General features: G+C 40.1%; 1 protein-coding gene across 1 annotated transcript; it reads right to left on the bottom strand.

Annotated features, from left to right (window-relative positions):
- Positions 1 to 5,743: 5,743 nt before the first annotated feature.
- On the bottom strand, positions 5,744 to 6,411 carry LOC138907623 (uncharacterized). Its single transcript, XM_070198227.1, has 2 exons — positions 6,213 to 6,411; positions 5,744 to 6,114 (listed from the first exon to the last, which is right to left on the bottom strand). The coding sequence occupies exons 1-2, from the start codon at positions 6,409 to 6,411 to the stop codon at positions 5,744 to 5,746; spliced, it is 570 nt and encodes a 189-aa protein (XP_070054328.1).
- Between the last annotated feature and the right edge of the window lie 10,493 nt (positions 6,412 to 16,904).

The raw sequence follows: 16,904 nt of genomic DNA, 5'->3' as shown, positions 1-16,904 counted from the left end.
AATGATGCCATAAAAACAAAACCAAACAATAAAGGTCGAATATTTAATCAAATACTCAAAGTCAACCAAAAGGTCAACCTGGGTCCGCACCTCGGAACCCGACAAAACTCACAAATTCTGATAAACCATTCAAATACAAGTCCAATCATACTAGTTTCACTCAAATCCGACTCCGAACCAATGTTCAAAATCCAATTATTTACTTTAGAAAAGTTTAGACAAAATCCCCCAATTGTTTTTTGATTCATCAATCAAATGCCAAAATCAAATATGGGATTATGTAAAATAATCAAATCCGAGTCAAAGATACTTACTCCGATCCAAGTAGTGAAAATCTCCTCAAGAATCGCACAAACCCGAGCTCCAAATCTAGAAATGTGATAAAATAACTCAACCCTCGAAATAAATAAGATCTGCCTAGGCATCCCCGCATTTGTGGTCAAACAGTCGCATATACGACACTGTTTCAGCGGAACAAATCTCGCATCTACGAGTATCCTTATACATGACACCCATCGCATCAGCGACAAACCAGCCGCATTGCAGCTCTGCAGGTGCGGTTCCACAAGCGCAAAAGCAAAATTCCTCAGTCCTGCGACCTTCCCAAGTACGCACACCCACCTGCAAGTGCGACTTAGCATCTGCAGCAAACATCTTCACAAAAATGATCTCCCCTAGGCACCTCCTCTTTGCAGATTCGAGCCTTACCCCGCATAAGTGGATCCGCACCTGCAACCACACATGCGCAGGTGCAAAAACCAAAACTTCCATGAAGACCATAATAATCCGAAACTCATCTGAAACTCACCCGAGCACCTCGGGACCCCGTCCGAACATACCAATAAGTCCTAGAACATAACACGAACCTACCCGAGACCTCAAATCTCACATAATAACATCAAAACCATAAATCACACCTCAAATCAAGCTTAATGAACTATTTCAAATTCCCAAATTCCAAACTCACGTCGAACACGCCTAAATAACTCGGAATCATTTCAAATTTTGTACACAAGTTTCAAATGACATAATGAACATATTCCAACTCCCATAATAATAATATGAACCTGATAACATCGAACACAACTCCCAGTCAAATCTATAAACTTCCAAACCTTCGAATTGCCAACTTTCTCCAATTCAAGCAAAAACCGTCTAGAAATATCCAAATGCAAATCTGGGCATACGCCCAAGTCCAAATTCACCATTTGGACCTTAAAGAACCATCAAAACTCTGATCCGAGGTCAATTACATAAAAGTCAAACTTGGTCAATTCGTCCAACTTAAAGCTTCTAAAATGAGAATCATTCTTCCAAATAAATCTCGAACCACTCGAAAACCAAAATCGATGATACATGCAAGTCATAATACACCATATGAAACTACTCATAACCCCAAACTACTGAACTAATTGCAAATGGTCAAAATGACCGGTCGGGTCGTTACATTCTCCCCCACTTAAACATAGTTCATCCTCGAGCGTGACAAGAGTCGTTGCAAAGCCATCAAATCACAGCATAACCTCACCATACACATACCCATGGAGATCCCACGTCCTCAATCCACATCCCGACAACATACCTAATTGAAGATCCTTTCTTCAACCTTAGTCCATAAATCTTAGAACCCAATCCCCAACATCTGAAATTCATCATACGTCCCGAATCTCGTATCTATACACTGTGTAAGTCTGAACAAGCTATATCAAGCTAAAATCATAACCCAAGATATAATCACATGGTATACCGCATAACTCAGATACTCATTGCAATAAGATTCGACCATAATAGCTGCTCAATAACAAACCTTGTACCGGTAACAGGCCTCATATTAAATAAAATCGTGTTCTAAATATTCGTACACTGCCAATGATGGAATAAACATGCAGAAATTCACAATCACACATCAGATCAACAAGTCGAGGAGTTCTCGCGCCCGATAAGAACTATTACCCAATTTTGAGCCGACTAATGACGTTATTATTCTCAACAAACCTTAATCAAATCTGATAGCATTCATTCCAGGTCCAATAACCTCATCTCATTGAGTACAAGCTGCTCGACCGACACGCCACACCAACACCACCTCAAGCTACATACCGTATAATTCGTGCACCAAACAAGCAACAAATTGAATGTACCCAATGATGAAAAAAGAATCAATTGAGAGAACCGTCCCACAAGCTCAATAGATATCACCACAAGGTGTAATGCTATGAACCCATCACACATAGGAGAACCAAAATACACGAAATAAACACAAAGGATCATATCCCAACATAACTCTACTGCGATGCGTAACCCAATCCAAACACATGTCCACATAGAATACCTTGAGCCATGATGCTTACAATCAACAACCATATGCATATCAACAACAAACATGGGAAGTGCATAACCATAACCATAGAAAAATGGATAGCACAATATATCACAAATAGGAAGACCATAACCAAGGCGAAATCCACCATTCAATATCCCAAGAGCCATCTCGCTCGAATTCTGACACAAGGCCCAAACACAACCGCATCATGTGTGTAAATAGTCAACAGTCTCACAACCCATTGTAGCATAGGAGAGTAACATATGGAACATATCAGAATACGAATAAGATCAACTCTAACTCATGACACACCCCCTCAATAATAGTTGTGTTGAGTAAACTAATTCGACCAGATGTAGAATACACATTCTCATTAGGCCTACTAGTGGCCTCCAAATCAACTTCGATCATGCATGAATAGGTAAAATACCTTTCAAAAGTCCACAGCAACCTAACCATAACAATTAACACATACAATCAGCCATCAAACTCTTAACATATCTTTACCATTTACAACCAAGGAACAATATTCCTCTGAGAACCCTCTTAGTCTTCAAATCCCTATAATACAAGTATCTCCATGTCCGATCCCAACTCCATCACTCAAATGACCGACACATCCCTCATACACAATCATCTCACGGTGAAATACTTCCATAATTCTTCTATGCTATATAGCAGAATGTGAACATCATAGTCGATCAACTAGGTGATTACAGTAAGACCAGTCAAGCATCTGCAAGTCAAAACACAATGCTCATTCTGAAATGCGCACCCTTCTCAGGTGATACCAGATAGTTTCAGCATTCTTCTAAATATCTAAAACCGTCCATGCTTTCTAGAACTCATGACCTTCCATTCGAATCTAAATCGCAGCCTTATACATGCAAACCTCGATCTCACACATCGCACCACATCTATCATGCCATCATATGAAAACATGGTTTATCAATCTCTGAATCACAAGTAGGATATACACCCCATCAACCACGAACCTTCCACTTGACCCCATTCAGGAAAAACTCACAACACGCAACAAACTCCCCATGCCTGTAGAAAATATATGTCCCAAGTCGTGCTTGAAATCATCGAAAACTTATCGAAACCCATTACCACATAACTAAGACACCATGACCAAATCCCTCTAACTCAACAAAGTCACTATCACGACCCAAAATCTCATTGCAGGCGTTGTGATGACACCTAGTCTCTAAGACTAGGTAAGCCGATTACTAACAACGATTAAGCCATTTTTAATATTTGATAATTTGAAATAGAGTTTAATATGAATACCGAAACAAAAAGTGAAATAAGCCTACGCGGCAATAATAATAACAACCTCCCAAGACTAGGTAATATAGAGTTACGAACTCTAGCAGAATACATGGAAAGATCTCAAAGATCGAAATACAATATTGTTTAAATGACAAGGTGACAATATAATGAAGGGAAAGGACTCCAAGGGACTGCGACGACTAAGCAGCTCTACCTTAAATTCTCGCGATCAATAAGATAACTCTGCCCGAGTCTGTTATCTCTAATACCTGGCTCTGCACAAAAACGATCGGTCGGGTCGTTATATTCTCCCCCTCTTAAACAAACGTTTGTCCTCGAGCGTGCCAAGAACCGTTCTAAAGTCATCAAATCACTTAATGAACTCACCATACATATACTCGCGGATGATTCCATGTCACCCCAATCCACATAGGCCCGACAACACCCTCTCAGCTGAAGATTATTCCTTCCACCCATACTGATAAACATTAGAACAAACATTTTCACCATCTGATCCTTTCCCAAAGAACTGATTCCCACATAAACACACTATATCAACCTCAACCATCTTCAACGGCTCATGCATACACCCATAAGGTATAATCACACGACGTAACACATCACACAGAGGCCCATAACGACAACTCTGACCATGATAGCTGCCCATAACTAAATCCAGTACCGGTAAATAATCTCATAACAGCTAGAACCATGTTCCAAACCTTCACAACACTGCAACAATTCAAGAAACATGAAGATCACATAACCATTCACTCAAATCAATAAGTCACACCTAACTCCACCTAGGCACACACTTCGCAATCTAAAACCCAATAAGCGCAACGCGAATATGACTGAATATGCAAAGAGAAACACATGAGAGAACTATCAAACAAGCCCGACAAGCACAACTCCCTATCAGTACCATACTACGAATCAATTCCACAAGGGAGAATCAAAACATATGAACTAATCACAAGGGTTTCATCATAATATAACTCCATAGCGGCACGTAGCCCGGTTCAAACATATCAAACCACATGAAAATGCGAGGGTCTCACCCTCAGTTCTGAATCACAAGTAGAATACACCTCACACCAAAAGGAAACTTCCACTAACTCAATTTTGCAAAACAAAATAACAACACATAACGGACTTCCCATACCGGTAGAGTACCTAAATCACATATCGTAACCAAACCATCCAGAAATCACATCAAAACTTACCGTAATGAGTATCAGAAAGTTCGATCTAGTCTTATAGCTCTCAATGGTGAACAAAACAAAACGATAGACATGGTCTACCACTATAGAATCTCCCAACAGGGGTAAACACATAAGCAGAGTACAAGAATCACGAAACTCACCCATATGTGAAGCATGATAGGAGGACTCACTCCGATAAGCAGAACCGAATCAAAATAATAATGATGCTCCTCTATAATAAATCAAAACCATACATGTAATGACATTATCTGGTGCAGCGGCCTCAGCCCTACCATAGAAAGCATATCAATGGGTCGGGCCTCCCCCTCTAGGACGCCCAATACCCGTCTGTCCTCTACCCCTAGCTAGCTATGCAGGTGAAGTAGCAACTGGAATGGAGCCCGTAGCCTGAGTGCTCTGATGAAATCCACCTCTCCCGAGTCTGGGAAAATCTCTCATAATGTGCCTGGTATCGCCACACTTATAACAGCCCCTCTACGTGCATGGTTGTTCCTACTGAGTCTGTGCCGGATAACTGGAATAATTATTGTAGGAACCCTGTGCAGATGGTTCACTAAAAGATAATTGCCCCATATAAGTACCCTGACTAAATGGAGCACCACGAGTAGTTTGAAGTGCAGACTGGACTGGCCGACTACCCGAGCCTCCGCGATTATGGGTCATACCTGAAGAGTAGAATCCATATAATCCTCTAGAACGTCGAGACCTCTTGACCTCCTTATCCTCCCTCTCCTCGCCCCGAATATGCTCTAATATCCTGGTAATCTCCACAACCTACTGAAATGGAGTATCAGTCACCAACTCCCGAGCCATGTTGAATCTAAGGTCGTAACTGAGCTTCCCGGGAAACATTCTCAACCTTGAGTTGAACAACACTACTAGATTACCGGCCTTGAACTCCTTATTCCAAATATACTTGTCATGAAAGTATTTCATCTTCTTTGTACAAGGATGAACTCTCATATGCATGGTACCAAAATTCATCCAATTCATTCAAATGTGTAACCCGTAAGTTAGTGGCTACATCCCAATCAAGATTCAATTTCTTCAAAGTCCACATTGCCTTGTGCTCTAATTCCACCGGAAGATGACAAGCTTTTTCGAGCACCAACTGGCATGGAGACATTCCAATAAGTGTTTTGAAAGCCCTTCTATATGTCCATAGAGCATCATCAAGCTTCCTAGACCAATCCGTCTGATTTGCATTCAATGTCTTGGACAAAAGACTCTTTATCTTACGGTTGGAAACTTTCACTTGACCACTTGCTTGAGGATGATAAGGAGTTGTCACTTTGTGAGTGACACCATACTTTCCAAGTAAAGTGTCAAAAGGTTTGTTGCAAAAATGCGACCCTCCATCACTTATGATTTCCCGCAGAGTCCTAAACCTTGTGAAATTTTCCGCTTCAAGAAAGCCACCACACTTCTAGCCTCATTGTTGGGTAACGCAATGACTTCAACCCATTTAGAAACATAATCCACCGCGACCAAAATATAGGAGCTTCCACACGAACTCACGAAAGGACCCAATAATTCAATACCCCAAACATCAAAGATATCAATCTCCAAGATGGTTGTAAGGGGCATCTCATGTTTCTTTGAAATTCCATCGGCCTTTTGACATTCATCACATCTTTTCACCAACTCATTTTCATCATTTTAGAGAGTAGGGCAATATAAACCACAACTTAGGACTTTAGCCGTCGTTCTTGCTCCACCATGATGACTACCATAGGTGAAGAATGATAAGCCCCAAGAATATCACGTTTTTCCTCCTCCGGCACACATCTTCTAATTACCCCATCCGTGCAAATCCGAAAAAGGTATGGTTCATTTCAATAGTAGTCTTGACAATCCCTCTTGATCTTCTTTCTTTGGTTTGAAGAGAAACCATTCGAAATGATGCAACTCGCAAGGAAATTTGCCAAATCCGCGAACCATGGTAGCTCTTTCAATGAAAGTGCCAAGGGTTACTCATCAGGGAAAGAGTTATTGATTTCAAGGCCATCATGTGGCCTCCCCTCCTCCTCCAAACGAGATAAGTGGTCAGCCAGTTGATTTTCACTTCCCTTCTTGTCTTGGATGTCAATATCAAACTCTTGTAACAAAAGCACCCATCTCATCAAATGAGCCTTGGATTCCTTTTTCTCATATGATAGAGAAGCGCCGCATGATTCGTGTGGACAATAACTTTGGCACCCATCAAGTATGGGCGGAACATCTCAATTGTAAACACAATAGCAAGGAGCTCCTTATCCGTAACGGTATAATTGACTTGGGAATTATTCATGGTCTTACTAGAATAGTAGACCAGATAAAAAACTTTGGTGATACGTTGCCCCAAAACAGCCCCAACTGCTACATCACTTGCATCACACATGAGCTCGAACGACAAACTCCAATTTGGAGATGTAATGATAAGAGTAGTTGTCAACTTGAGCTTCAATTATTCAAAAGCTCTCATACAATAATCATTGAAATGGAACTTGGCATCCTTCTCGAGGAGTTTGCACAAAGGGTTCACCACTTTAGAAAAATCTTTGATAAATCGTCGGTAGAATCCTGTATGGCCCAAGAAACTCCTCACACCCATCATCGAGGTGGGGGTGGAAGCTTAGAAATAACTTCAATCTTCTCCTTATCCACTTCAATACCATTATGTGAAATGTTATGGCAAAGGACAATGCTTTCCTCAACCATGAAATGACATTTCCACCAATTAAGTATCAAATGTGTTTCCTCACATATAGCCAACACCTTGTCCAAATTAGCAAGGCAATCATCAAATGAATCCCCAACTACCGAAAAGTCATCTATAAAGACCTCAAGGTAGTCTTCCACCATGTCCGTGAAGATAACCATCATACACCGTTGAAAAGTCGTCGGCGCATTGCACAATCCAAAAGGCAACTGTTTGAAAGCAAAAGTATCATATGGGCATGTAAAGGTGGTTTTCTCTTGGTCTTCCGGTGCAATAAGAATTTGGTTGTAGCTTGAGTAACCGTCAAGGAAGCAATAGAATGCATAACCGGCCAACCTATCAAGCATTTGATCCATGAAAGGGAGAGGGAAGTGATCCTTCCTTGTGACTTTGATGAGCTTAAGATAATCCATATAAACTCTCCAACCGATGACCGTTCTTGTAGGAATCAACTCATTCTTATCATTGGTAACAACCGTGATACCCCCTTCTTTGGGACACATTGGACCGGAGATGTCCATGAACTATCGTAAATGGGGTAGACAACCCCGGCATCCAACCATTTGATAATCTTCTTTTTGACCATCTCTTGCATAGCTTCATTGAGTCTTCTTTGATGTTCAATGGACGATTTATCACTATCCTCCAATTTGACCTTATGCATGCAAAATACGGGGCCTATACCCCAAATATCCGCCAAAGTCTATCCAATAACTTTCTTCCTCTTTTGCAAGACCATCAATGTAGAATCCACCGGCACGTTAGTCAAATAAGAGGAAAGAATAATCGGTAAAGTAGAACAAGGGCCAAGAAATTCATACCAAAAGTGAGGTGGCAATGACTTCAATTCCAAAGTCGGTGGCTCTTCAATTGAAGGCTTCGTAGGAGGAGTTTTCCTATTCTCAAGATCCAATGACAACTTTCGGGGTGCATAGTTGTAAGACCCCATCCCTTGCAATGGATTCACACACTCCGTGAAACCATCCATCTCATCATTGTCAAAGTTGAGCAAAATGGCTTCCAACATGTCACTGCATTGATTGTAGCGCTAGTATCATCAAAAATGACATCGGTCACCAAGTCCACAAAAGAGCACACCTCATTGCTAGTTGGTTGACACATGGACTTGCACACACAAAATATCACTTGTTCATCACCAACCCGGAAAGTGAGTTCTCTGGCTTTAACATCACAAAGAGCTTTACCCATAGCAAGGAAATGCCTCCCAAGAATGACAGGCACTTCATAATCAACCTCACAACCTAGAATTACTATGTCCACCGGAAGAGTAAATTTATCAACTCAGACCAAGACATCCTCAATCATTCCCAATGGTCTCTTCATAATACGATCAGCCATTTGTAACCTCATAGATATGGGTATAGGATTCCCAATCCCGAACGTTCGTAACACCTAATAGGGCACCAAATTGATACTCTCCCCAAAATCACAAAGAGCATTAGAAATATCGGCACTTCCAATAGTACAGAGAAATGTGAAAGCACCGGGATCCTCCAACTTGGGATCTATGGAATGAACAATTGCACTCACTTTATGAGTGACCTTGAATGTTCTAAGTTCATCGACCTCTTCTTGTTCACAATATCTTTCATAAACTTGGCATAACCGGCCATTTGTTCCAAAGCTTCCACCAATGGAACATTAATAGAGAGACCTTTAATCATTTGAATGAACTTCTTAAATTGATTCTCACCATTTTGCTTAGCAAGCCTTTGAGGGTAGGAGGTGAAGGCTTTCGCAAGGGTGCCTTAGCCATTTGCACTACCGGAGTCGATATGTCAATGATGTATTCCCTAGACGGGTTCACCTCATCTCGGGTCTCCTCCACACTATCATCAATATCTATCCGAACGTCATCATGTACTTGAACATCACTTTGAGAGATTTCCTTCTCTTGGATCACTTGGTCATCATCCACAAGTTGTTTTTTATTTGAGGTGGGTGCATTCTCGCCTCTTCCACTTCTTGTGATAAACGCTATAGCATGCCCGGTATTCTTACCACCCTTCAAGTTCACTACCGTATCACTTGTTAATGCACCCTTAGGACGAGTATTAAGATCTTGAGAAATTTGCCCTATTTGAACTTTAAGATTACGGATCGATGTGGTATATGAGGCAAGTTTGGCATCTGAATCCGCATTTTATTTCCATCATTTACTTGAACATGTTCTCAATATGATCCATTTTATTACTTGAAGAACTTGAACCGTTGAAGGATAAGGAGGTGGGTTGCTTGGTTGTTGGTACATTGTGGGTCTTTGAAAATTCGAACTTCGATTCGCATGATTATTATTATTTCCCCAATTTCCTTGATTGTTGCCTTCCTAATTCCCTTGGTTGTTGTTGTTGTTATGCCAATTCCCTTGATTGTTGGCCAAGACATTCACTCCTTCCATAGCATGAACTTGCTTAGGAGCTTGAGTTTGATGAAGTTGAGACTTAGCGAGTTGATTCATGGTAGTAGTCAATTCGGCAATAGCTTGCCCATGGTCTTGCAATCCTTTATGAAGATGGATCATGTTGGGATCACCTTGGGGCACATTAGCTCGGGATTGCCAAGTCAAAGAAGTTTTTGCCATCTCATAAAAAATGTTACATGCTTCCACATAAGGTGTTATCATGAAATTGCCTCCGGCCAATTGATTGACCACTTATTGATTCGTGGTATTAATACCACGGTAGAAAGTTTATTGAATCATATTATCGGTCATATTATTGTTCGGGCACTCCTTCACCATTGTCCGATACCACTCCCAAATTTTATGAAAAGGTTCATTGGGCTCTTATGTGAAAGCCAATATTTCATCCCGTAGAGTTGCCATGTGCCTAGGAGAGAAGAACTTCGAAATAAACTTCGTCTCCAATTCATCCCATGTATGAATAGAATTATTAGGCAAGCGTTCCAACCAACCCAAAGCCTTACCATTTAGTGAGAAGAGAAAATTCCTTAACCGCAAAGCATCTTCCGAAATATTTGTTTGTTTGTTCCCCCAACATGTATCCACACAACCTATCAAATGCTTGTAAGCATTTTGAGTTGGTGCCCCGGTGAAATAGCCTCGTTGCTCGAGCAAAGTGAGGATCACATTGGTAATTTGAAAGTTTCCCGCCCTATTGCGAGGGGGGACTATGGCATTTGCATACCCTTCATTGGACAAAATTCGATGTTGCACCGCTTGTGGTTGTGGAGGTGGTGGAGGTGAGGTAGGTATAGGCATATTGTCTTGTTGCCCACGACCTCGACTGTTTTGTTGTGGAACTTGTGGCATTTCATCAAGTTGTTCCTCTTCGACGTCCACCTCTCACAATGGTATGTTTCCAAGTTCGTTGTTCACCATTTGGAACCTACAATCACTTCAACATATTAGAATCACGAAAGTAAAAGATGATACTTCAAGAAATAAACTCAAGTATATAGCAAACACTGTAAAATCCCCAGAAACGGCGCTAAAAATTGATCACGTCCAATTCACACCCCAATTAAAGGAATATGAAACCGTTATTACAATAATAAACACAACGCGACTCGGGATCGAAACCACAAGGAGTTTAAAATGGGTGTTGAGGTAAATACATAAGACAGAAACTCGAAATCATTAGATTTAGCTTCCAAACAAAAGTGAGTAACAATTTTTCTAAATTAAACTACTAAGAAATTTAACTAACTAATGAACAAGTAATGATGGAAATATTTTTGAAGTTTTATCAAATAGAGAAAAGCCTAGGGTTGTAACCTTAACCTAGGTGTAAACCTAATGGGTAGAATAAATATATGCTTGTTTGGTAGATTTGGGTTTGTTATGACTCTCAAAACACAAGTACCCACTCAACACCTCTTGGTTAAAGAGTGATTAATCCCAAATTGGCTCTCTCAAGTCCAAATGGGTAGCAATCAAAACAATTGAATATGAGTCCAAGTTAGATTGTCTCTATCTCTAGTTTAAATCATTTAATTGAACTAATCAATATTTTAACTAGTTCAATTTCTTGTTGGCCAAGTTTTCCTAGACTAAATTTCTCTTTCTCAAGTAAGAACAAAGTCAAATAGGCATGAATCAATGTTTGTAACTATTAATTCAAACTATAAAGCATAAACAACGCTATATAAAATTGTCTCAATCAATAGCAAGCATTAATATTAAACACCCATAAGTTTTACATACTAGGGTTGGATCACAACCTTAGATAAAATCTAGCTATTCATAGCAATGGACATAGAAAAATGAAATGAAGAAGAAATTAAAGGCATAAAACTAAATTAAAATGGAAAAGTGATTGATCCGCTCAAATTGTAGCTCAAAGTTTTCCCAAATGGCTAAGAATAACTACTACCAGCTGTTGTTACAATACAAAAAGATGCCCTAAAAAAGTGTTTCACGTCTATTTATAGTGCTCCGAAATTCCTGACAAAAATACCCTTCGGAGGGTTATGCGGCCGCACTTTAACATCTGCGGTCCGCACTTTGGTGGGAACTGTTGCAAGTGCTTTCTGTTGGAGGAGTTCTGCGACCACACATTAGCTTATGTCGTCGCACTTCAGCTTCTGCGGCCACACTAAATTTGTTGTGGGCCGCACTTTGAAGAGGCTCCAGACTTTGTTGGATTGCATATTCTCTGATCTTTTAGGCTTGTCAGTGCGAACCTGTTTTGCGGACCAAGTGCGACCGCACTTTTTTGTTTGCGGACCACACTTCTACCAAAAATCTCTGAAGCTTCAGCTCATCTTTTGCAGCCGCATATCATCTTTTGCGGTCTGCGTTTGCTTTTGCGGCCGCCAATAAAATTATGCGGACCGCACTATTCTAATCTTAGATGGATCATCTCTTCTTTGAGTTATAATTCTTAATTGAGCTCACATTCTCCAGCACACATGTAATTCAACCATCTTCATTAGATTTGGAGTTAAAAATCAGCATTTTTGGACTAAAACTAAAGAAAGAAGGTACTAATAAGTGGTTAAAATCCACACTTATCATATTTCAGAACACGAATAAGATCAACTCTAACCGATGACACACCCCTTAACAGTAGTTGTGCTGAGTAAATAAATCTGACCCGATGTAGAATACACATTCTCATTAAGCCTACCAGTGGCCTCCAAATCAACTCCGATCATCCACAAGTAAGTAAAATACCTACCAAAAGTCCACAGTAACCTAACCATAACACATACAATCAGCCATCAAACTCTTAACATATCTTTACCGTCTGCAACAAAGGAACAATCTGCCTCTAAGAACCTTCCTAGTCTTCAAATCCCTATAATACAAGAATCTCTATGTCCGATCCCAACTCCACCACTCAAATGACTGACACATCCCTCATATACAATCATCTCACAAGAAATACTTCCATAATTCTTCCATTCCACATAGAAGCATTTAAACAGCACAGTCGATCAACTAGGTGATTACGGTAAGACCAGTCAAGCATCCGCAAGTCAAAACACAATGCTCCTTCTAAAATGTGCACCCTTCTCAGGTGATATCAGATAGTGCCATCATTCTTTTAAATATCTCAAACAGTCCATATTGTCTAGAACTCATGAACTTCCATTCAAATCTGAACCGCAACCTTGTACATACAAACCTCGATCTCACACGTCGCACCGCATCTATCAAGCCATCATATGAAAACACGATAACCCTATTATCAATCTTTGAATCACAAGTAGGATAGACACCCCATCAACCAGGAACCTTCCACTTGACCCCATCCAGGAGAAACTCACAATACGCAACAAACTCATTATGTCTGTAGAAAACATCTATCCCAAGTCGTGGTTGAAATCATCGAAAACTCATCGACACCCATTAGCACATAACTAAGCCATCAGGACTGAATCCCTCCAACTCAACTAAGTCACGCAGGTCGCCAAACCCAAGAGTATTGCTACAAAACACCGGTAAAGCTTGCCACATCGAAAGAACGATCACTTTTATTACTATGCTGATCCAAGCCACTACCAAGCTGACCTATTTCTTTGAGTTACTCTCAACTATCCTTCAAGTTAACACTTCTCCTTGCCAGTACACCACAATCCTTAACCAAATCTCACCACAAGAGATCCTAGCATGAAACCACGTCATCCTAAAGCCCATAAGCCATTGTATTCCCTCTTAAGCACCCAATAGTACTGCAACCAAAATTCCCACTCTGAAGAGACATTCTGTGAGTCTGCAGTTGTTTTCTTAACTTCTCTAATACTGAAACGTAGAATCCATAATTCTACAGAAATACTGCAAGTCCCGACACCATACAATGCATATCTAAGATCTTAGCCATTTACAAATCCGGGAAATCTCAAATATCACATATGAATGTTGAACTCATTAGAACTTTCTCTAGGGTCATCCACCCTGCTCTAATCTCCAATGTACCGCCAAAACGAGCTGAATGACTTGCGCTTCATTAGCACACAATCATCTAAAGAAGTAACCCCCACCTTTCAGCAACAGAGTGAATCCTTTCTCCTCGCACACTACGTCCACTACAAATAATAAACCCGAATCATTCAAAGATTTCCATATGCTTATAAAGTACAACACATCATGCATCCAGCAATTTCCTTACTCGAGTCATCCTCGACATCTACCTCTTCAAGTCATAACCGATCCACAAGTATGCCTTAGACCAAAACTAACATAACACATGACCATGCAATCTGCTCGTCGATAGCAGACTCCCCTACTTGGCTCGAAGCAGTAGAACATAACATCTGATAACCCACAATACCCTTACTCCATAACAACCATAATCCCGCATTGTAATTCAACCAAATCCTTCATACGCTCATGTAGCTCTAATTATAAAAGACCTCAAATCATCTGGTAAGTGCATATCCATCTTCGCGATAGTCGTGCAAACTTCCTCAAGCAATCCGAACTCAAATTGTAGCACATACACATCCCGTTGGCAGAAAGGAAACTCTTCATAGAAATATCACAGGGATCACACAACCTCAGAACATCCCGTAGGAGATAGCCCATCTACTTAGCCTCAAACTGGAATTTCTCTATACCCTATCATAGTCACAACCACTATGTAATCTCTAAATTCTCCCTAGTCTGAACTCATTAACAAGACATAAAAATCTACTTTATTTCACAATTGAACAACTGAAATATCCCTAACATACTCATAACTCAAAGCCGTAAAACATGTCAAGACAGAAATCAAGCATCCATAGCCCTTTTGCATGCCAATCAGAATTCTTCCCATCAAATCCAAACCATCTAAACACATTCCGCAGTCATATAATACTCATCATATATCTACCCAACCGCTCACAGAACCATCAATTTCACTCCTAGGGACACTATCGGACATAAGAGTACAAATGCACATACTCAAATAACATAAACTACCGAGCCCAAGCTGCAGTCTGAACCTAGCCTTAAATCCTCAAGACTGGCCTATCTCCACAATATATAGAACACATTTCACGCCTCATTCATGACATTACCAGCCCTTGATGCACAGCTAATCCCTAGTGTTCAACATAACATAAGAGTGGATGAAGGAATTCAAAGAGATACACTTCAAGCTGAATTAATATCGCACGATAAGGAAAGAAAGATGAAAATTTTTCCTACATGCCCCATAGCCTATCGAAGATAGGTATGGACGTCATCATACTGATCCGCAAGACTATACTAGACACTTATTCATGACTCAGAAAACCTATGAACCTAGAGTTCTGATACCAACTTGTCATGACCTAAAATCTACCTAGTCGTGATGGCACCTAACCCAACCCGTTAGGTAAGCCAAGCAATAGTTACACAGTTCAAATGAAAATAAATGAGAACTCATTAAGGGAAATAATTGAATTTATATACCATAACTCAAGGATTGGTAGTATAAGTCATGAGCCGTTAAGACTTAGATTTACAAAAACTGGTATGAAAATAAGTACAATATCTATTTGGAATATACATAAACAGAATACGAATCTAAAACTACTAAGGACAAGTGATAGCTATATCCGGAAAGTAGGTACATCTTCAAAGCTAGCTCCCGCCATGCACAGTAACATCAGCTCCAAGATCTACACGCAAGGTACAGAAGTGTAGTATGAGTACAAGCAAACCCATGTACTCAATAAATAATAAATCTAACATTAGGCTGAAAGCGGTGACGAGTTGGGAAGAAGATCAGTATCTAACACCAATAATCAATAACAACTCAGAATACAATGAAGATAGTAAAAGTAAATAACTCAAAGATATCATATTCAGCCCATTCACAATTACGAAAATTTAGACATGCTTTGCAAGTATGACAGTCAAAGTACAATCTTACCATCGAGGTCACTAAAACATGAGTTTATCAAGAGAATTGTGATTTCCAACTTAACAACAATAGGTAAAACATTTCAATTACCATCTAGCATGAGGAAAATACATCTCTATGCCTACATGTCAGATATACATGTCAAGTCAATAACATCTATTTACCATTTAGCATGAGAAAAATACATCTCTATGCCTACATGCCAAATATACTTGTCAAATCAATAACATTATAGTTAAATCGTCAAGTACACTCACTCTCAGCACACTCACGGTGCTTGGCACATATGCCCCTCACCATCAAACATACAACAATACTCAGCACTGTACGGGTGCCTAACACAAATACCCCTCCCCATCACACACACAACCACACTCAGTATTGTACGGGTACCTGGCACAAATGCCATCACCAAAGCACATATATATCATTGTACTTGCGCTCACTATAATATCAGACCCCAAAGGAGTGGATCCTGGCCCAAACGCTAATCAATAATCAATATAACCATTGCATCGTGCAACCCAATCCAAATATCAATCCGTTGCGGCGCGCAACCTGATCCAAATATCAATCTTTTGTGGCGTGCAACCCGATCCAAATAGCTTGAAACAGCAAAAATAGCTCTATCATATCTCAAACAATTAAGCACATAGCCTAGACATAATTTCTTACATGAATCATATCTCAAATAATCATACAAGTAGAGAAACTACGGATATAACGAGGCATGAAAGCACCCAAGTCTTATAGTAGCCTAAAGTCTATCCAGATCATGAATACCTCGGTCTACGCACACACGCCCCGTCACCTAGCGTGTGCGTCACCCTAACACACCTCCAATATCATAGTTCACAGGGATAATTACCCTCAAACCAAGTTTAGATGTGTTACTTACCTCGAACAAGCTAAAACAATACTCTAAAAATGTCATCCCACGCGAATCGACCTCCGAACGGCTCGAAATAGCCAAAAGTAACTCAAAAATATCCAATAATACCATAGAAAACAATCCCAAACGATACAGGTTAAAGTTTTAATCAAATACTCAAAATCAACCA

The sequence above is a fragment of the Nicotiana tomentosiformis genome, chromosome 3, assembly GCF_000390325.3.
Source record: "Nicotiana tomentosiformis chromosome 3, ASM39032v3, whole genome shotgun sequence".
In the NCBI taxonomy this organism is placed as follows: Eukaryota; Viridiplantae; Streptophyta; class Magnoliopsida; order Solanales; family Solanaceae; genus Nicotiana; species Nicotiana tomentosiformis.
The sequence above is the reverse complement of the archived record's forward strand: the minus strand, read 5'-3'. Positions and strand labels throughout refer to the sequence as shown.